The sequence below is a fragment of the Amblyomma mixtum genome, chromosome 2 (assembly GCF_055824585.1).
Source record: "Amblyomma mixtum isolate Tamu chromosome 2, ASM5582458v1, whole genome shotgun sequence".
NCBI classification, from domain to species: Eukaryota; Metazoa; Arthropoda; class Arachnida; order Ixodida; family Ixodidae; genus Amblyomma; species Amblyomma mixtum.
Genome location: NC_143013.1, coordinates 132447401 through 132469755, shown reverse-complemented (window position 1 = coordinate 132469755; position 22355 = coordinate 132447401). Strand labels below are relative to the sequence as shown.

General features: G+C 45.1%; 1 protein-coding gene across 3 annotated transcripts in view; it reads left to right on the top strand.

The window, feature by feature from the left end:
- Positions 1-22355, top strand: part of LOC149360938 (sodium/mannose cotransporter SLC5A10-like) — a 102891-nt gene that overhangs the window by 54619 nt on the left and 25917 nt on the right. For 2 of the 3 annotated variants that reach the window (XM_089572550.1, XM_089572548.1), the window contains exons 5-8: positions 606-665; positions 4436-4540; positions 13787-13892; positions 20850-20930. In XM_089572550.1, the coding sequence (XP_089428676.1) occupies positions 606-665; positions 4436-4540; positions 13787-13892; positions 20850-20930 (352 nt within the window). The remainder of the gene's footprint in view (positions 1-605; positions 666-4435; positions 4541-13786; positions 13893-20849; positions 20931-22355) is intronic. The other variant, XM_089572549.1, reaches the window with a different exon arrangement.

Below are 22355 nucleotides of genomic sequence, written 5' to 3'. Positions count from 1 at the left end.
GATAACGTCAAACGCACTGAAGAAACGAAAAATGCTAAAAAGTCGCTTGCATAAATGAGATTCATGCGACTGCCCAGGTTAAGTTTTTGTTTTACTGATACCAATAATATCAGGACACTCATGAATGTGTACGAAATGCCTAGTCTCAGATTGTCATTCTGCTATCTTTAGTGAGTAACACTACTGTCGTTTCGTAGTCCCTTCGGACAGTTCACCGAGCAGCGAGTAGAGTTCAGTTTGAATACAACTGGGGAACGCACTACTGCGGAGGAATCGCGAAGGGTAGGGTTCCTTTGAGTAGAATGGGTCATCGCTGAAATGGCGTTCTTGTTTTTGTGGCTCTAACGTAGCGAAGTGATTCTTTGCATCCTTATGCGATGCTTTTTGCGGTTCTAACAAGAAAAAAGGCTCAAGCAGCTTGTTGCAGTGAAGTCCAGTGGCTTCTAGCATGAAATGATGAAATGAACTCGATACTGCAGGGCATTCGCCCTCGTGGTTACAAGTATTGGAGAGAGAGAGAAAGAGAGAGAGAGAAGAAGTGCTGGTAAGATGAACAGTTTTGAGGAACCGCATTTTAACGCTGAGCTTCGCTGCCACTGCCGCAGGCTCTCTTCATCGTCCTGCTGCTGGCGTGGATCTTCGTGCCGGTTTACCTTGCATCCGGCGTGAGTACCTAGGGTGGTCACTTTACCAGTCAAGGGTATATTATTTAGGAAAGTCCTGCGTAAAGTACGTGAGTGCAGTGAATGCAGTAGCGATGAAGTCATATTTGGCGCTGAGTTGTGCAGAACGTGTATTCTAACATACTGTGCCCGTTCAACAGATCTTTTGGTAATGTGCGCTTTATGTCAACATTGCTTCGGTATAGTGCTAGGTCAGAATCCACCTTCACAGTAAAGCAGCCTGCAGGTGATTAAAAAGTGTTGGCATGATTTCAAGATTCGGCTGTTGGCAAGATGTAGGCATAGTATGCGCTCCGCGTAGTATGCGGAGTGGCTTTCCAGTCTTTGCGTTGATTCCTCCGATGCAGGACACGCATTAATTAGTTGGTTTATGGGGGTTTAACGTCCCACAGCGACTCAGGCAATGAGGGACGCCCCAGTGAAGGGCTCCGAAAATTTCAACATGGGGCCCTTAACGAGCAATACCATCGCACAGCACACGAGCCTCTCGAATTTCGCCTCCGTCGAAATTTGACTGCCGTGGCCGGGATTGAGCCCGCGTCCTTCGGGTCAGGAGTCGAGCGCCATAACCACTGAGACACTGTGGCGGCTTCACATCATTAATAAAAAAAAATTGCTTGCGCCAGCAGCTGTTACTGGGGGGGGGGGGGGGGACAGGCTTCTTGATTCTGCAGAGTTGCTGCCAGAAGTGTTTAAACAAAATGTTACTTATTGTCAATCCGATGACAAGAGCATATACATTTGATTTTAATTGCCCTTTTCTTCTTTCAAATGACGCGTCAGGCATTAGAATTAGAAAATTTCGTAATTAGAAATTGGAAAAATTCAAAACTGATTTTCTTCTAGGTGTTGTTTCGGTTTCATTGACAAAGGGTGGCAGTGTAGAAGAAACGGGACAGATTGCTTAAGCCACGTGAGGCACACAAAAAAATCTGCAATATAGTCGCTGATACGTAATTTGTTATCATTATTGCTTTCGAAGCGTGCTGGTCTAAGTGTTGTGATGAACTACACTACGGATCTTGGACAGCATGACGAACTAAACTTTTGCTCCTGATACTTACTCTTTGTATAAAAACAAAAAACTACCGGAGGCACTTAAGGAAATTACATGCCAGTAATTCAAAACCATTGCAATTCTATTTCCGATCTTTACTCTTTCCTCTATGGCTGGTGCAATTATAAGTATTAGTAGAGACTAGTAGTGGTTAAAATTTCGTAATTTCCGGCTTTTGATGACATCAGATCGTTTCGACCAACTACAAGTTTTGTAAAGCAGCCACTTTGTGGTAGACTCTGAGTTTTCGTGCTGATGAACCATGTAATTTATTCGCTTTAAAAAGCAGAACTTGCAGGGCACACTTTCGCATTCGCAGTGCAAGAAAAAAAATTGCGCAAGTTGCCTAATCTCACTGGGCCCGAAGGTACTGCTTTACTGAAATGCAACTGCTTAAGCAGGAGCGTCATTAGCTTGAACAGCACGATCATCATCATCATGACGTCTAATCACCATGGTGACGATTAAACCGTTATAGCGGTGCGCGGTACACATATATAAGGAGCCACACGATTGGATAACCAATGTGTTTTCCATATATTAGGGGGCCGCACGAATTATTAAACAACGTCCGAAATACCACTTTGAAACAACTGTAAAACATAGTAAATATTTTTTTCGCCTCAGCGCGAGCTGTTACGATCACCTCAAGAATTGACAGGCTATCACGAAGGTTAGCATCATGATCATCAGCCTGACTAAGCGCACTGCAGGACAAAGGCCTCTGCAATTTAACTTGAATTAACTCTCTTCTTTGCCAGCTGTATCCATCGTATCTCCGCAAACTTCTTAATCTCATCCTCCCACCTAACTTTCCGCCGTCTCTTGCTACGCTTGCCGTTTCTTGGAATTCACTTCGTTACCTTAAACGACCATCGGTTATCTTGCCTTCGCATTACATGCCCTGCCCAGCCCACTTCTTCCCCTTCATTTCAACTAGGATGTCATTAACCCGCGTTTGTTCCCTCACCCACTCCGCCCGCTTCTGGTCTCTTAACGTTACACCTATCATGTCTTGCTTCCTGAGAGCGACTGGCTCAAGGGACCTGTTGAGAGTGTGCCCCTCGCTCCTTCTCTCTTTTCCTTTACAATCCCCTCATACCTCTTCCCCAGTGTAGGGTAGGCAACGAGGTCTGGTTAGCATCCCTTTCTTCCCTTTCCTCTTAATCTCTCTCTATCTATCATTTTCTTTCCATCGCTGGCTGCGTTGTCCTCAACTTAAGCTGAACTCTTTTCGTTAGCCGCCACGTTTCTGACCATAGGTGAGTACCGGAAAGGTACAGCTGTTGTATACTTTTCTCTTGCGGGATTTGGTCAAATGCCATTCGTGACCTGAGAGAACCTGCCATATGCGCTCCACGCCATTATTTTTCTTCTAGTTATTTCCTTCTCATCATCCGGATCAGCGGCCACTACCAGCTCTTCCGATTTGCAGCACCTCGCTAACAATTGTTAACTTCTGTTCCCTTGCGAGAGTGTTGAATATTACTTTGATTTTCTGCGTGTTATTTTTATACACACCGTTCTGCTTTGCCTAACTCATTGGTGGTGCTTTTCAGTTCATCTCCTGAGTGACTTAGCGAGGCAATTTCATCAACGAATCGCAGTTTACTTAGGTATTCTCTGCTAACTCTTTTCCACAATTGTTCCCAAGCCACTCCTAGGAATACATCCTGGAAACAGGCAGTGAAGGATAGTCGCTTTTAACAAACGACATCCCGTTGTTATGCAATGAGCAGATGAGCGCACGAGCGCAGTTCTTCTCATTGGAGAAAACACGAACTGGAGAAAACCGCACAGGAAACCGCGCTTACTTGCAGCTAAATTTTATTCAGATGAGTCTCGCAAGGCCACCCAACTAGTCCCAACGAGAAACAATTCCTTAATGTTATTTCGCTGAGCCCATCTTATTTCTCTGTTTATTCTTGTCCCATAACTCAGTGTCTCTCCGTCTGCATCTTGTCGATAGTATCAGGCGGCAGAGAGCCAGGTGGGCGGATGAGATTAGGAAGTTTGCCTTTCGGATTCTGCCGACAATTGCTCCACCGTAGCGACACTTAGATATTAATTGAGGGCCACAAATCTGAAGTCCACTGGATTACTCGTCTGCATAGCTCTAAACAGAGTCACCTATAAGAGTTCTGCTGTCATATACTGGTGTCCAAATTCGAGTCCTGGAGAAACCCTAAAAGAAGGCGTGCTGCCTCCTTTCTACATGGTTTTCCACGGGGGTAGAAAATGCCCTGAAGGGAACTGTGAGTGGCTCCTGTCATCTTGAGGCAAGCGAACAACACACCTTTCCGCGTTGTACAATGGACAGCAGTTAAGATAATGCTCTATATCCTCGGACACACCACATGTGGAACAAAACGGAGACAATGCCAGACCCGTCTTATACATCCACATTTGATACGAACAGAGCCCGTGCGAGTGCGATGTAGTAAGGCGGCCTGGGATCTTTTTAGTCCCTTGGTCACACATGACTTATTGGAAAGCAGGACAGGAATAGTTGGAGACCACGCAGCTGACACTGTAGAGGAGAGCAGTGGGAGGGGCCTTTGTCTTGCAGGCGACATAGTTGGGCTGATGACGTTCATGAGGTGTGGGTGGGTTAAGAATCCTTGTCTTGTCTGGTTTGCATCTTGCCGCATGTCTCTTTTCTGCCTCCTGAAAGGTGATTCCGTATCCCTCGCAGGTGTTCACCATGCCGGAGTACTTACGCAAGCGGTTCGGCGGTCAGCGCATCCGCATCTACCTCTCCGTGCTCGCCCTGCTGAGCTACGTCTTCACTAAAATATCGGTGAGCGAAGTTGTTTTTCTGCGCTTATGCTGCTATTACTGCTGGTTAAACATAGGAAAGCAATTTGTTTTCTCAAGGTTGGTGATTAGGTCGAAAACCTTTAATGTGCTTAAAGGTGCAATGAATAGGAATCTGAACTCGTCTTTTTTGCCGCGGGAATCTACACGTTCCGAGCATGCTTAGAAAGTTAGACTTATTGCCCTGTGTGGCCGATTTCCCTAATTAAATCGGATTAACGTCCGGCTCCCGCCTTTATTTTTTGAATTCTCCCCGTACGGTGGGCGGAGTCGACCAACGCGTGGAGCGCCTTTCAGCCCGCTCCGTGGAGGCTTGCCGCTCTGCCATCGGCGGAGTAATACGTAGTAGTCCGTAGTAGCAAATAGTCCGCGCGTATTTTTATTTCTGCAGGCTTACTTTGCGGCTATATTATCTGCGTATGAAACTATTTATTCACGGAAACTTAAACAGAAACAAAATAAAGCGAAAGAAAAGCCTCCACGGAGCGGGCTGCAAGGCACTCCACGCGTTGGTCGACTCCACCCACCGTAGGGGAGAATTAAAAAAAAAAAAGCCGGGAGCCGGACGTTAATCTGATTTAATTAGGAAAATCAGGCTTACAGGACAATAAGTCGAAGTTTCTAAGAAAGCTCAGAACGTGTAGATGGAGTTCCCGCGGCAAAAAGGCGAGTTCAGATTCCTCTTCACTGCAGCTTTAACTTTTGGCTGAAGGAAAATGGGCGCACGAAAGAAGAGTCGCGTAGCGTGGAAAAAGATTCCTAGTTCTAGCTTCTCCGAGCATTATAGGTGAGTCCTCGATATACGTACAGCTTTGCAAAAGTGCTCGCTCAGACCCGAAACTGATGAGCATCTAGCGCTAGGACTGTCGCGGCAACTGTGTCGACTAAACAGCGGCATAACTGACTAGAGTTTTTGTAACTACACCTAGAAACAATTACAGAGGCGAAGTTGAGATGCGTAGAAGTCCAGTGGTTGCTAAGGGAATAATTATTCTCGAGCGTCCACCGAAGCGCAGCCATAAAAAAAGCTCTAAAAAACATTCCCCTAACGATATACCCACTTCGAATTGTTAATTGATTCGGTCTTGCCAACTTGCTGGCCGTCCTGGTTAGGCAAGTTTGTAGAGTCCCTAATATGAGGTAGTCCTGGGTTCCATCTCCGCATTTTACTTTAACTACGAAGTTTCTGCGAAAGTTGTATGTCTCATTTTCAACCGTTTGGCTGTCCCAGTGCGGACGCTAACTAGTTACTACTCTTTAAGGGCAAATCTATTCCAGAAACATTGCATTTATTTTAGTTACACGGCATATGATAGCAGAGGCAACGTCGATAAGCGCTGGTCTGGCCTATTCCTAGTGCGGCCAGAAACAGTTCCTGGAACTCTGCGCATAGTGAACGACTTTCTAGCAGGGACCCATCACAAAGAGCAGGAAAAAGATCATATTGTAAATCGTTATGCCCAGCTTCCATGAAGACAGCGCTTGTGGCGGTGGGGCATGCTTCGCTTAACTCTTCTCAGCAGCGCCTCAGCACCAACACGATCTGTTAAGAATATTCACTCAGCAACACGATGCAAGAAGTCCCAGTGTACGCATGCATTTAAAAACGTTTCATTGAATGCTCGAGAGGAACCCCAGGCTGCCAGCAGAATTGCTTTAAGCAACGCTGAAGCCAACTAATGTCGTATACGCAGCGGCTATGCTTTTCACTGTGCTGGCCTCGTGGCAGAGCGCCAGCCTCGGCTTCGGGAGGTGGTGGGTTCGACTCCCGCCGCCGGCCGGGTACCCACCGGTTTTCTCAAAATGGGTACAAGCTATGCCCCGGCCTGGTGCTCGGCTTCCTAGGGCTCCATTGCTTGGGAAAGGAGCCTGCGCCTTCAAATCCCGTCACTGTGAGCAGAGAGTCACGTGGACAAAGCGAAAGAGAGGCAGGAAGCTTGTTATGTGGGCCACAAGTTGGGCTTCTACCGGACGAGGCGGATTTAGGGTTGCTTGACGGGGGAACTTATCTCTGATCCGTCAAGGCAACTGTTTCGTCTACGACCCTTTTCCCAAGCATCTCACCCTTGAAGAGCCGAGCACCAGGCCAGGGGAAATCTTGTACCCAAACTGGCATATCAGAAACGGCATTTTGGACCGCAGAACGGGAGGGAAGCCGGCGGAATATTCCGTCGAGCTGGGGCAATACATGGTAGCCTAGGACTGCAACTGACGCCGATGTACGCTGTTTAGTTGGAGCTTTTCCAACAAGAGGACGGTACACAGCTGTGCCGACGTCAACTTCTCTGCCAGCTTATGCGCTGCAGTCGGCCTTGGCATGCTTCACTTTTGCATACCGCGTGCGACTGTTTCATGTGGCTTGTAGATTAGTGTTCCCTTCAGCATCACATGCTTTTTTCCATTTCCCTTGAACAACAAATTGACTATCCGGCACCGAATACAGCTGTAGTTGTTGCACTACGTGCAGTTAAAATACTGCGCTCAGGCGCAAGCCAGTGCGTTTTTGGATACGTCCATATCTCTGCTATAGAGCCGCAATTTTGCTGGTGCGACTGTTTCATGTGGCGTGTACAATCGCGTTCTTGGCATTTTTTCTAAATAGGAAAGTACTTTATCGGTTTATTGATTCAATAAATATCTACCTTAAGGAAGCTAGGCGCTACTTTATTCGCATGCTGAACAACTGAGGGTCGGTCTTTGACTTACAAAAGGTGCTGAAATTTGTGGCTGTATTTCACACAAGCGAGTGTCTCGAAAATTTTTACTGGTTTGTTATGCAGAAATGCTATGTAAATAGAAAACCAGTCTCGGGCAAAACTATGAAGGGCACGCGTCAGTACGGGTGATCACAGACTGTTATGAATGCCATTAATATTTAAGTTGGAATGCAGCATAGTTGCGCATTTGGTTTTATTTCGAAAAGCTCCAATTATTTACATGCACTCAGAGCTCATTAAATGTGCGCGCAGTTATTTCACGTCCAAGGTGCCATATTACTTTTTGAACTGACCTAGCGCGCAAGCAGTTGCTATCAAGACATGGACGTAACGACGTAGTGGATTCGGCGGCTGTCAATGACTCCCTGTTTAGGGCACGTACAGCTTATTGGGCCACGTATACAGCGCCGCGTAGCGGCTACGTTATTGTTCCGTCCAGAATTTTGTTTTGTGGAAGAAGGCGCTCTAGAAGTACAAAGCAAATGGTGAGAAATTTTATTTCACACAATTTAGGAGCCTCGTGTCCGTATTGCACGTATATGCAGTCATGTCTGTGCCCTAGAATGACGTCGACCTAGTCTGCGGCATGAACGGCGGCACTGAAATTGACGCTTCCTCTGTTGGTGTCTCGCACGGCGACACAGTTTGACAGCGGGTCAAGGACATGCACCGACGCGGTACGAGACAATGGCCGGCGCGGCCTCTTTACGCGCTTGGGGTGTGACCTGCGATTACTGTGGGCCGAGCAAAAATTCACGTATTGAAGAAAAAAGCGAAATTGGTCGAGGGCCAAAAAAAAAAAATAAGCCGGAACTATGCCTACGACGTCGCCTGCTATCATGGTGTGGCTTGTTTTGTGCAAGCTGTTGTGCTTTGTATTTGAGACGGCCCTTTCTAGTGCGTTGAAAAGGAGGTGCTTTTTTCTGGGGAAAAAAAAAAAACTGCAGCTCCACAGAAGTTGAAAAGCAAAGTGACAGAAACGGTCAGCACGAGCGACAATAGCCCCTGTGTGGTTCCTATCACTATGTCCTACGCATCCTATTGCGCTGCGTTTTTTTTAGAATAAAGCAACTAATGAGTCGAATAGCTTAATGCTTCGCGTTTTAATCTTGTCTTTCTGCAGTCAAATTTTCATTTCAGAGCGCTGTTTTTGAAAATGCTTTTTAACCAAGTAGCTTGTCTGTGTAGTGAAGAATATAATTAAATCTCATCACTGCGACAAGTGTAGCAATTTCTGAAGGTTCGCAGCTGCATTAAAAGACACATTTCGGAGTTTATGCAGGAGATTTGAATCTATATGTGATGCAGTGAAAATTTTTTAAAATTTTGAACCTGATGCGTACATGTGCAGGGGTGTGATATGAGAATGTAATGAAGGGACTAGCAATACTCAAGCTCGGGCTGGGGCCTTGGCTTTCACATGTCCTGCCCACTTCAGTTGTCCTTTCGCGCAATACGGCGTATGCAAGTCATTTTTACGTGCTGAAGAATTCTTAAAATCCCATGATTCTTATTTTCTAGTAGAGTAAGGGTCGATGTCATGAAGCTTGGCTAGTGCTGTATTCCGACTCCCACAAAATGCAATACAGCAATCGCTCTTGTCATGTGAGTTTGGTGCTATCCGTGGAGTCGCGTAGGACATCCTACTCTTGTTTAAAAGCTGTAGGGCTGGAAAACATTGCTAGTTTTTTTTAGTACACAGTACATTTGCATTCGTAGGGTTCGAATTTCAGCGTGTTGTCCGGAGACGAGCAGCAAACTAATTAACAACCTTCTCTACGAAGTAGCTTCCGTTTTTCACATTCTCAAGTCCAGCACAGGCTGAAGTGTGGACGTTTACGTATACACACGCAACATGAAGGTTTTATCCCACGTGTGGGATGCATTCGTGTTCTTCGTTAGGAGCACGAGATTATCAGAATAAATTTGAGAACAGTCCTTCTGTAAGCACTGTGGAGAGATTTTGAATGAATGAACTCAGCGTAGCACGCCACATGGTCCCTCAACGTGCCTGAGCGCGTCTTCCTGCGTTGAGCTGTGTTTCTACATTGGAGGTCTACGGTACGCATCTTGCCCAGAACCGAGCATAGTCTGCAAATTTTGTGCTTGTCAGCACTCCAACAGCGATGTTCTTAAAGTGGCTTACGTTAGCCGAACACATTTTTTTCTACTACAATGGACTTGCTTTTAAAGGCTTCTTGTGGGCACGTTTAAGAAAAAATAATGCTTTAATGCGGGAGAAGATAGTGTAAACACCTAGCAACAGCGAGACCTTGTCGTAAGCTTTCCTGCACACTGGAAATGGCAGTTTTCTGACAGGCGAAAGAACTGTTTGGACCTTGTAAATTGTAACGCAAGTATAATGACAATACAAAAATGGAGAAATAAAACTCTTGTTGAATGATGAGACTAATAATAATTGGCTGTTTCATTATTAGATAAAAAAATTCGAATTGTGGTAAGTACGAAAATGAGGAAACGATTTAGAGAACGTGTAGCTCCCGACACATTCTGGATAGCTCGGGAGAAGACAACAGTTAGTAACCGATAACACGCGTGCTTCTCGCAACCGGGATCTGTTTCATGTTTGCTTGATTTATCTATTCTCAGATGAGGAAGCAAAAGAAAGAAAACAGAAATCGACACCACCGCACTAATGTTTTCTTCTAAAACGAGGAGCTATGGATAACTGACGTGTGCACACGAAGACACAAGACAGTATGCAAAGTGGCTTCCAAAAGCAGTTTCATCGGCTGAGCGAGAGTAATAACGTAAAGTGAAGTGATAGACATATATTACTTCATTCATAAGCATGATTGGCTTCTTTTCGGTGAAGTTTAAATTGATCAAAGCACTTGGAAAAGAAATGATGTCCCGTCAACATTGGGTTAGCAGCCTCTACGAATGCACTGAGCCAGATTTTTTTGCAAACAATGGTAGTAAACCAGGTTTATAGGTTTTCGAAGAAAAATTGCGTAATGAATTCCCGTTTACTTTTCACAGCACTGGAAACCTACGATACATTTAACTCGCCCAGAAGACAGCACACATTCTCGTTGATCTGATCCAAACCTTTAGAAACAACTTTGAAGTTTCGTTCTTCATGCGTGGTCGCGCATTGCTTATTCGGGGAAAAGGCTTGCAGGCATTATCACGAAGAGATGTTTAGTTTGACCATATTAAGTTTCTCTGAAACAAGAGAACGAATCAATGTCTAACACTTGCACAGTTGCAGGGCCTACGGCAAAATACATTAACGGAGTCGGAAGCACGGAGTAATCTGCACTCTTCCGGCACCAAACGGCCGGTACCTCTTCCATGGCAAGCTTACCCACCCCGAGAAACCACTGGATCTTAATAAAATACAGGACCAGTGTTCAGGACGCCCGACCGTGAGCCAGTTAAGCAGGCTGCCGCCTGTTTACACGACACAGCACAATCCTGTAAAATGGAGTGGCTCATTTAAACTTTAGAAAAGTCAATCTAACGGTGTTTTGCAGCAACTCTGCAAACTGATGCGGCGTGTTTTTCTAGCTACGAAAGACGCCGCATCAGGTCACCATTAAGAGCAGAGGATACCGGACGTTCTCCAAGCACTGGCGTGAGACGGTTGAAGCGGGCCGCGTAACATTTACTGTCCATACCCGACTAACCACAATGCTGTGCGAACTCTGCAAAGCTGATGACGAAGATTCTAACACGATCGCGGATGCCGCGTTTCGATAGAAGCGAAACGCAAAATGCACCCGCGCGCTGTCTAGTGTCAGTGCACGTTAAAGATCCCTAGGTGGTAGAAATTATTCCGGAGCCATCCATTGCGGGACCTCGAGGTTTCTCCCTTTCTTCTTCACTCCCACCTTCCTCCATTCCCTCATAGCGAAGTTTAGGTGTCCACCAAGAAGTGAGACAGTTACGGCGCCATTTTCTTAAAGAAACCCCACTAATTTAACTTCATGGCGAAGGGGAAAACCAATAAGGCTGGGCTAGTTTAGTCAGAGTGCACAAAACGAAAGCCATCTCTACTGGAGATGGTGAGCTCATAACTTTTGCATTTGATGCCGCGAATTCATCCAGTCTTTCGCGGACAGGCACATCTTCAATAACTTGCGAGCTCCACAGCTTAAAGCAGCTCCCTGCTGCGCACAAAGTGAAAAATGCTTGCGAGGGACAGACACGCCTTTAAATTAATTTGAATTGTCAGGGTTTGAGCTAATTTCAGAAGTCAACCAGGTGCTCCGTGAGTGAAATATCTGAGCTTTCTAGCCCTTCAGAGCTGACGCAGACCAACGTAAGCCCCGCTAAAGGCACAGAATCCTCCACAACACATGAAAATGGGCGCTTTGCTGATTAAAGAGCCGATGACAATATGGAGGAACGCATGACTCCTTTAGTGCACGTTGTACCACACGTTACTGACGCAGAAAACTTCGCCAAACTGCATTTTAATGCAACGTGACGTCCTCAACATCCTCTTCCTCTTAACGATACAAGTTTGAGCGCTTTTAAGAAGCTTCTCAACCAGAAATGAAGATCATTTTCTGTACTCATACCATGTATCTTGACCAGCAGCGACTTTGATCCGATATTAAAGCGGCAGGTATTTTTAGATCGGTACCTCTTTTAGGTATGGAGATCGAATACGGGGAAGCAACCTTCGCTGAGAGGTTCGCGAGAGAACTGTGCTTTCAGAACTCTTGCGCACGTAGCTCAATTTCGTTGCCGCTTTAAAGTAACTGAGAGCAACTGTTGCTCGATTACGATACAAATCTGGAAGATAATACACTTAATAGGAGTGCAATTATCTCCATTGCATGCAGTCACCAATTTCTCGCTTCTTTCTGAAGGTCTATTTGTGGCGCTCTTAGACATGACTGCAACACACACACCATGACCCACATTTTATGCTCGTACGCTGTTCGCACGCCTCCAGATCGCACCGATTCTCAGTGATTACCGCCATTGTTTTAGGCCAGACGGATCCTGATAAAAGAATTTGTAACTGTAAAGGGGAAAGAGCTGCTATCTAGCTCCCATGGTTCATTCATCGCCTGATAAGAGTGCGGCGCATCAGGAATTTCGCTGATCTCGTTTTGTGTAAGAAACCAAGTTTTCTTTTCGCGGAATGGTGCAGTCCGGTGTTGCTGGAAACACTTTCGTTCTGCAAGCACTGCGCTCAGCACAATATTAAGTAACTGCTGCACTTTGCAGAGGGGCACGGAGGGTTTCTCATCATCATTATCATCATCCTGACCACGCCCACTGCCGGGCAAAGACCTCTTATATGTCTTAAGGGTAGCGTCTTCAGGGTCCTTAAAGTTAACGGTAAAGATAAAGGGTCCTTAAATATTCCAAGAGAAGGGAAGCGGTGGCCAGCTGCCTCCACTGTATCCCCTCGAACTTCTTAATCTCATCCGCCCACCTAACTTTCTGCCGTCCCCTGCTGCGTTTGCCTTCTCTTGGAATCCACTCCGTTGCCCTTAAAGACCACCGGTTGTCCTGCCTTCGCATTACATTCCCTCCACACGCCCACTTCTACCTCTTGGTTTCGACTAGGATGTCATTAACGCGTGTTTGTTCCCTCTCCCTCTTCCGGTCTCTTAACGTTACACTTATCATTTTTAATTCCATAGCTCACTGCGTTATCCTTAACTTATCTGAACCCTTTTCGTTAGCCTCCACGCTTCTGTCCTGTTGGCGAGTACCGGTAGGATACAGCTGTTGTGCACTTTTCTGTTGAGGGATATTGGCAGGCATATTGGATTCATGATCTGAGAGAACCTGCCGTATGCGCGCCGCTCCATTCTTATTCTTCTAGTTACTTCCCTCTCATGATTTAGATCAGCGGTCACTACCTGCCCTAAGTAGACGTATTCTCTTTCCCCTTCCAGCACCTCGCTACGAATTGCGAACTGCTGTTCCCTTGCGAAGGTCTGTAGCATTGGTTAACCATCTGCGGTCAACCACATCGCATTGCTTCCTCATCTCTGGGACTAAAGAGCATAGCCATCTGTTAAAAAGAAACTGTTCGCTCCAAAATTTATGGCTCACGCGAGTAAACTGAGCAAACTGAATGTTTCCTGTCCCTGATAACGTAAAAGACTTAAACCCGGAATTAATGTTTGAGCGTTTTGCAGTCGATGTGTGTGGCTCATCCAAGACGAAAGAGGCTCAGGCAGGACGCGTCCTGTCCTGCTGGTTTCTCTCCCCAGTACCGGGCACCAACTGTGCAAGCAAGAAACTGTTGCTGTAAATCATTGCTCTTAATAAGGTGCCTCGGCAAGCGGCTGGCTTTATGCGTCACGCACACCTGCTCTTGTGGCCGAACAGCCCTGCCTCTCGTTTGCGCAGTGCCCTCGAGCACTGGCCTCCTTTTAAACAACAGGTGCGAGCTTGCTGTCGATCACACTGCTGGGCATAATGAAACCTTCTGAAATGTTTGCTGATATTTTGTTTCTAGCCAGAGCAACCCCGCACTCGTTTGACCTTGTTTTCTTCTATGTTGCACGTTGCAGGCAGACCTGTACGCCGGTGCGCTGTTTATCCAGGAGTCTCTGCACTGGAATCTTTATGCCTCCATTGCTGTTTTGTTGGGCATCACAATAATCTCAACTGTAGGAGGTCGGTGCTTCGTACACGCACGCTTTTTTGCCATTGCTTTTCTTTGTTCATGCTCAGTTTAAGTTGTGTGCACACATGCCTCGCATGCTGTCGCACGGTGCTCAAGACGAGGTTTATGTTTGTTTCTAGGTGTCAGTGTACCTAGGGTAAGTTGAAGTAAGCTGTTCTGTTTCAGAGCGCTAGCAGCAGTATGCTAGCAGCAGTTGTTGATACAGCGTACTCTGTTTTTGTACTAGCAAAGCAATGCACTTTGGATGCGATAACTGTTTATTCTACAGCGGGAAAAACAGCATTTTTGTGACTATTGTAGCAATTGAGGGAAGTCCCAGTTCGCAGTTACGGTCTAGAGGGCGGCTTGGAAGTAGGAAAATTAGCCCTCTGGTTGATGCTTTTCATTCAACTAGTTAGTTAGCTGGGGTATAGCTGAATATACATGTAAACTCCGATGAATAATTTTTTACTTAGGACATAATTGTTCAGGCACAAAGATATATCGAACAAATGTAGGCATGTGACTTCAATGAAGAAGAAAGAGTTATGTGGCCGAATGGATTTGCTGCTTTCTTTAAATGCGTCTTCAGTGTGTACGAAGGTATGGTGAGTAGATGCTAAACGAGAAGGAGGTTAAGAAAACTTGTGTGCATACCACCTGATTGGTGGAACAAGCTGCAAGCTTACAATGGCTAGGAAAGCCGCGCGAGCATGGCCAGAAAAAATTTTGAGCTTTGTGTAAAATATTTAACTGCTGGCCAACAAAGAACTACGGCTGTGTTTCACGGCGAAGTGATAATAAATATATATCAGTGCGATTAGCATTGCAGGCCACCGCTGCTGGTATTGAAAGAGAGGTGCAAGGAGTTGAGGGCACTCGATGCAATATTCGACACCCGAAGTCACAATCCACAGCTACCTTAGAACACCCTTACCAATTTATGCGATATTACGAAAACGTACTTCCACACAAAGTAGGCACTAGCGATACACATACGAGAATATCTCGCTCTAAAGGAAAAATATAACAGTCACAAAATTTTATGCATGTCATTTGAAAGCACCATTTCACATAGGAGGTACTTTAGTACGAGATAACTGAGCGAAAAAGCAAACATGACGCATTGCTGCACTCTGCATAATTGTGTACTCTGGAAAGTTAAAAAACTGGCGTCGCGGTCGAAAACCTAATAAACGAGGACGACAAAACTACCTTTATATGCACCAAGTCTATACGGCCACGAATACGTACTTCAGTGAAAAGTGGAGCCGAGTCATTAATAACAGACGTTATACCTGATTTCGCAACAGTCATTGCACAATGTCGTGATAGGTTTTTGCTGGTTCACAGTGGGATCAGCAGAAACTTGAAAGCTGCACAAGCTTGGAACGGCGAATTTTACAAATAAATCCTTCCGTGCAAAGATTCCAAGAGGTTAACACAATGGAAAGTGAGCTAAGGAAGAGAACGTGGGATAAATAAACAACAAGCTGGATCTTGCAAACCGTATTCTTAAGATGGTATTCATGCAGGCAGGGAAATTCTCTGTAAAAGTGATTTTATGCCTTCTTCGTTTTGAACGCATTCTCCTTAAATCAAGCTGCATGCTCATAAAAGAAGACAAGCCGATTCTGTTGCAACATTCTATTTTCTTGCACAAAACTTGAGAAAGTGAGACACGAGCATTTCCCTTGATTTTACCAAAAACGTGCTCCTTGCGACGATGACGTGTTCTTTGCAGACAATGCAATAGTGAATAATTCATGAGTCTTTAGCTTGCTCAAAAAAGCAGATATTTTTAATAGCCTGCATTCATAACAACAAAAAAAAAAACTCCGAGCTGCTGTACCTATTAAAACAGACATTTCCTGCTATATTTGATGCATGGTATCCTCAGCCGGTTACAGGCATGAAATCAGAACACAATAAAAAACTCGTATTCGACCACCATCAGCAAAACTCAGTGCCGCAGTGCAAGAAAATGATCTAAATGAGGAATTAAAGGGTAGGACGGCCCTTTCATCACGTGCTGCTGGTAAACCGGAGGTCTACTGCGGATATTTAATTTACCATACACATATCGACGGTATCTCATGTGAGTGAATTTGTTGAGAAATTCCACAGTGGTGCCCGTTGGACGGAATTTGTGGCGCACGCATTTAGTTCTGCCTTCGGCAGGAGGCTACTACAGCGTGAGATAAATTATATCCACAAGTAAGCTTAGTGTAGTATAGACGAAAAAGGAGAAGGAACTGAGTTCCCTGTTTGCACAACCGCAGTCCAAAATTCAGAGTCCGCAGTATTCGCATAAAAAAAGTGTATCACCATTTTAGCCATAAACCTCGCACAGATACGTGAAGTCTGAATATGAGGACGCAGACAGAGCAGTGCCCCATGGAATCCGAAGCAATGCCCCTAGACGCGACGAAATTAAATTACTCTGCCCAATTCGCTTTACATAGGCTTATCACAGTGAGTTAACAATGAAGTTAAATGACTACGTTAAGGGAACAGCTCCAAAGTGAGTCACTTCGGCTACACCCTGCAAAGATTCACTTTTGGTACTTCCGAGGAACAGGCCAGTGCCCTTTGCTCCTAAGTAAAATTAAAAATAGCTAAATTTGATGCTCACGCGTTAGCATTAGTTAATCTCGCTGTTTTGTGTTTTTGGAAAGCCTGCTTAGCGCGAGCCCAGCCGGTAATGCTAAACTTCATGCTCTACATTTTATCGGGCATTTGAACGCGACGCTGTTGATTGCGCAAACTTGGATGAGTTCTGGTAAATTTTTCCCAATCCTCTGAATCCACCTGAGTAACCATTGCTTACTTTTATATTTTACAATAACCAAAACAGGAATGATGTCAGCTGTCAATTTTTATGCCCTAATAGTTGATTATTCCTTTTTTAAGTGCACTGGTGAGCAACTGAGTTGAAACAACAATTATTTTATACGAATCCTGCAATATGGCGTACTACTGCTTCGTTGGTAGGCTTTTCTCTAATGCTGCTTCGCTTATTTATTTTCTCGTGCTGCATCCCAAATGACCTTTGCGCCCAACAGTACGTACAGTCGCGGACAGGAAAATATCAGCCACGCGTCAGTGGTCGAAGTCGTCTAACCCGTTACCTAGCGAAGAGTCGTTTGTGGCATATGCAAGTAATATTTACTTTCGCCCTTGCACATAAATCCGTACGATCCGGTGTTCCACAGGGTGTTCCACAGGAATATTTTTGGTATTCTCTATCTATATCTATGATATGGATATTGGCTCTTTGAGCATTTGCAGAAAATTCACCAATGGTGCAAAAATGCCAAATGGATATAAATAAGGAGAAAACAGTTTTCATGCGGGTAACACGCAAAAAGAACCCCTTTGTATTTCGCCACAAATTCGACGCCATTGATTTAAAAGAAAGAGAAGAATATAAGTATCTTGGTATTTACCTCACTAGTGACATGAACTGGTCTGCACATGTGGCCCATGTGTGCAACAAGGCTAATTTTAAACTATTGCCATCGAGGGAGAAACTATTTGGTGCAACGCCAGATGGAAAGAATCTTGCGTGTAAAAAGACGATGATGCCACTCTTGACGTATGCAAGTCTTGTCTGGCTACCTTTCAGCAAAAAATATATACAAATATGCGAACGGGTTCAGAACAGTGCGCTTTGATTTGACTATAATGCCTACACTAGAACACAGTCTGTTACAGAACTTAGAAATAAATCCGGGATCGTTGCACTGCACCAAAGAATGAAATACTGTCGACTGGTATTCTTTTTTCATAACCTGAATGGTAACTATACGGTAGATATTCTGAAACACATCTCACAAGATAGGCCACCACGATAGCTCAATGTTTGTGGCACTCGGCTGCTGAACCGAAAGACGCTGGTTCAATCCTGGCCGCAGCGGTCGAATTTCGATGGAGGCGAAATTCTAGATGTCCGTGTACTGCGCGATGTCAGTGCACGTTAAAGAACCCCAGGTGGTCAAAAACACCCAAAGCCCTTAACTACGGCTGCCCTCATAGCCTGAGTCGCTTTGGGACATTAAACCCCCCCAAACGATGAACATCTCACCAGATGTTATTTCTGAGTAAGGAACAAAACGTTCAAAACACATCAAACCACTAAAGTACGGAACCGATTGCATCAAGTACTCCTTTATAGTTCAGTCTATAGACGAGTGGAACAAGCTGCCAAATGGAATTGTCGTTCTTACATAACCAGTACCGTTTGAAAGTGTTTTGACAAAGTACTTGCTAAAGGTGTGATTAATTCCTAGTATGCTGTAACCAACAGTGGTTGTCGGTGCAGTTGTTGAGTTATGATTTGTTTCTGTTCTATTTTTATTAAAAGTCTACAGTTTTTTCCTTGTAAAGCAGTGTGTATAGCGCACCCTGTAGGATAAAACTGCAAGCACTAGCGAATGGTATAGTTTCATTGATTTGTTTTCATTATTCCGCTATGATTTTTATTTTTTAATGTGTAATAAATTTAATTCTATATTCCCTGCAATTCCAGTCCTGGCTCAGGCGGACAGTATGAATAAATAGATAAAATAAATCCTGCAAAAATTTATATTTACGTTGCTCAACACGACACAAGAGTTTGGACGCGGGAGCGTGGTCCATATTAATCTGTCCGCGACTGTACGTGAAGAGATGAATGGCATGCGTATACACCCAAGCGGAAGCTTCATGGCCCTTACCGTGGGGGTTCTGAAATTTAGCCGTCATTGACCTGAATACCAAGGCAACTATTTATTAAAGTATTTGAGGAAGAAATGGCCTCTGCAGCACTACGAGAATCCCACTATTTTCTATAATGCGAGATGCTTCACTAAGTTCTCACAGAAGGCGTCGCTCTTTCTGTTGTGCTTCAGCTTTGTCACTTTTTCACTGCATCGTGGCATCAAAATCGTTCATAATGCATTCTACTTAGATTGCTTTAGTTGAAGGCCAGTATTCAGGCTATCCTTTAAGCTAGCTGTTAACCACGAGGCATGGAAGTGTTGAACTTGCCACAAGATATGCTGGGATGTCGGCGGCTCGTTTTCTTGTTCTTGAATGCTGTGGCCGTGAGTGGGGGGTGGGGGGGGATGGGGGGGCACAATACTCTCCGAATTGCTTGCGGAGTGGATACGCTACGTGCCTGCTGCATTGGAAAAGCTGAATATGAGAAAAGCATGTCAAATTGCGGCGAATCGTGCTTAAAAGAGCAGGTGAAGTGGTTTTAGAATTCGCTGAGTTTAAACGAGCCGAATGCGTGAAACTTGCCGGTAAAGCACGCGAAATGTTTTTGCGCTAGAATATGAAATGGTGACGTAATCACTGACTAAAGGGGCATCAGCGTTCAAGCTTCTCTGCAGTGCACAGCGACAGGCAGAGGCACAGTGATGACGTCACGTACAGCGGCGCTAAGTTTCCAGTGATGAAGCAGTTGTTGCAAGGAAGAAAACGCATGCCGTCGAAGGTGAAGCTCACGAAACATTGCTTGGCGGCATCGGAAGACGCACAGCAGCATGTAGAATAAGGCAGTGGACATCTGAAATTTCGGCAGCTATGACGTCACCACGAGTTTCCCCGAACTCCTCTAACGAAGTGAGAACAATCCTGAACATCGTCGCGGTTTTAATCATCGGTGATTACGTCGCCATTTTAAGCGCTAGCGCAAAACTACATTGCACGCATCACCAAGAAGCTTCAGAGATTCGAATTCTCGAATAACCTCGAATTCTCGAAAAACCCTTTGTCCTTCCCTTTAAGTGGTCACGAGACGAGCAATGCAGAAAAGAATGATTGTACAGGCATGTTATTCTTCGTGTATTCGTGTTTGCCTCTATTTTAGGTGTTCGTCTTAGTAACCATTTTAGCATGATTCAGCGTAGAATGAACCACGTAGCCCCCATTCTTGCCTTGTCCGCAGTTAGCAGGCTGGAGGAAAGCTCCCTGAACTTCAGAGCCTGGGAGGTGAAAATATTACGGTTGCATTTTGTGTTTTCCTTTGCATTTTTCGAACTCTTACTATACACAAAAGTGATCGTTTCATGTTCTCATATGTGTCTCTTAATCTTGATATTCGAGTCTCATTATGCTCATTACAACATGGCAAAGCAACACTATCCTATATTTCTTTGCTTCGAGAAAGCCCAGGCATTAGTATATACCACAAGTAAAAGATGAAGCAGAGTTGATTACCGATGTATTTTAAAAAATGCATTCTTTTAATGATCTGATAGTTGATTGGATACTTAATTTCGTACCCATCACACTTTCGCCCATTGATGCGCCGAGGCAATAAATCTAGTATAAAACAAATGAGAGGGGGGGGGGGGGGGGCTCATATTTAGGCAGCCCGGCGATGATCACCGACGGATATAGTGAAATGAGGTGTCTCCAGCTGCCTGAACTCGCCAGCTGCTGCGAACGCTTTCTCAGGGGTCTAGAATAGGTACCGACAGGTATCTTCAAGAAAAGATTTCTTCATGGTTAACGTTAGACACTTGCGTTTCATGGTGCAGCCGCTGATTCTGCCGCAGATAGTGCTCGCTGTCGGCTTCCTTAGTATCCCTTTCTAGTTTACATTGAAACTAATCTGTAAACTTTCAAGACAGTTTTGCGAGAAAGGCATTCAAGTGGCACGCTTATTATGGAGCCATTCATTTCACAATATCTTAAGCTCACGCAAGGAAATCATCGTTGGGCAGAAGTTCGGAGGCGAAACCTGGCCATCACCGATGATGGCAGTCATCATGAAGCTTACTCGAGATATTTTATCGAGGATAGTAATCTCACTTTGCGACAGCATTTAAGAGAAAATATTCTGGCGCAGTGGCATATCTCATGCCACGCAAGTGATTGCTGTGCCGGAGGAATTTAAATAAAAAGTTATTACGTGCATTTCTCACCACTGCTTTTGCGAATGCTCATTTGAGCACTCCCACCCTTGGTGTACGCAGGTGGTCTATCGGCTGTGCTGTGGATTGACTTCGTCCAAGCCGTCATCATGGTGGCCGGCGCATCCGTGCTTGCTGTGCTGGGTATGTGTCTGTGCACATTACTGCGGTGGTTCGAAGTGTCTCGAACGTCGATCACATTTCCGATACTCGGTCGCAGCAGTCAGTCGTTACCTGAGGGTGAATGCAATGACAACCCGGTACTGAGAACTCGGAGCAGGTGAAATAACCCCACGTGACCTAAACGTCTGCAAAACTGCTTGTTATGACACCTTTCGTAACTCATGCTATACATTTTGACGCGGATACTGACCATTGAGCGCGTGGAAACGCATTATGTTCTGAGTGGGTAACACGTCCGATCGAAGACTGCGCAGAACGACCTATCAAAAAAGTATGCGCCTCCTTAGCGGGGTTATATTATAAGCCCACTATGATTTTTCTCTAAAAGAGTGGAGTGGGGTAAGGTACAGGAAAAAAGGAGGGTGTTCAGTGGAGATTTGTGGATGAACGCTCACTTGGAGGGCGTTTGTTTGGAGTGGCTACAAGTTATCCCTGGTCTTGTACCTTTACGTTCGAACAGGAAGCATTGTAAGAGCTGCTTACTGAGTACTTACATAGCCAGGGACATAGAAGATATTTTTGGCGCCTACTAATGAAGCGTCAAGTATTTGTTGTGTAAACGAGTTGCAGTTTGCCATATTGCCTTGAACACCAACAAACCGCACACGCAACCGCGGTGTAATTTTGTCTTCTGTCAGACGTTCCCAACTTATGCGCTGTAATGACGCCTCACATTGCAAAGCAAAAAGCTGTCAGAGTACCATAAAGCAGCCACTATGTTCGAAAGAACTGTTCTTGTCGATGCAGATGCTTTCCGGAGTTGCTAAGAGTGTAAGAAAAATTTAATATTTCCAGAATGTTCGCACTTTCCCAGGCCAAATAAGAAATCATGTTACCCACGTGGCCAAAGGTGCCATACCTTAAGCAGCACCCGCTACCCCACCGAATATTCCTTGTCGCTTAAGCACAGTTGACCATTGGTGTGTTGGGAATAATGACAGCTAGCCAGCGCGGGAGTATTTCGCTGAGGCATCTGGCGCTAACCCTATTTGTCCCGGAAAAGGATATCATACTGCTACCATTGCCTAAGAAATCGGAATGTCGGCTCTACAAACATAACCCTTCCCAATTTCATTTCTTACTGCGACAGTGTAGGTTTGGTTCGATTATTTTTCTTTCTCCTCAAGTTTCCTTCTTGATGCTCGTTTTTGCGTATTATGACCTCTCTGCAGACTGGCTCGTAAACCCTTGCGGATGAACGGTTTTGCAGAAAAGTAAATTGAATGTAATAAAAATGTAAAGGTATCGCGTGGAGAGAACAAAAGTTTGGAGAAGGAAAGGTTGCTTAAAAAATGTACTTCGCGGAAGCGTTCTCCGACGAAAGCGAAGCGCAACTCAAGGACTAGGCGAGAACGCGGGAAGACAGAATTCGCGTCTAGAGTGCGC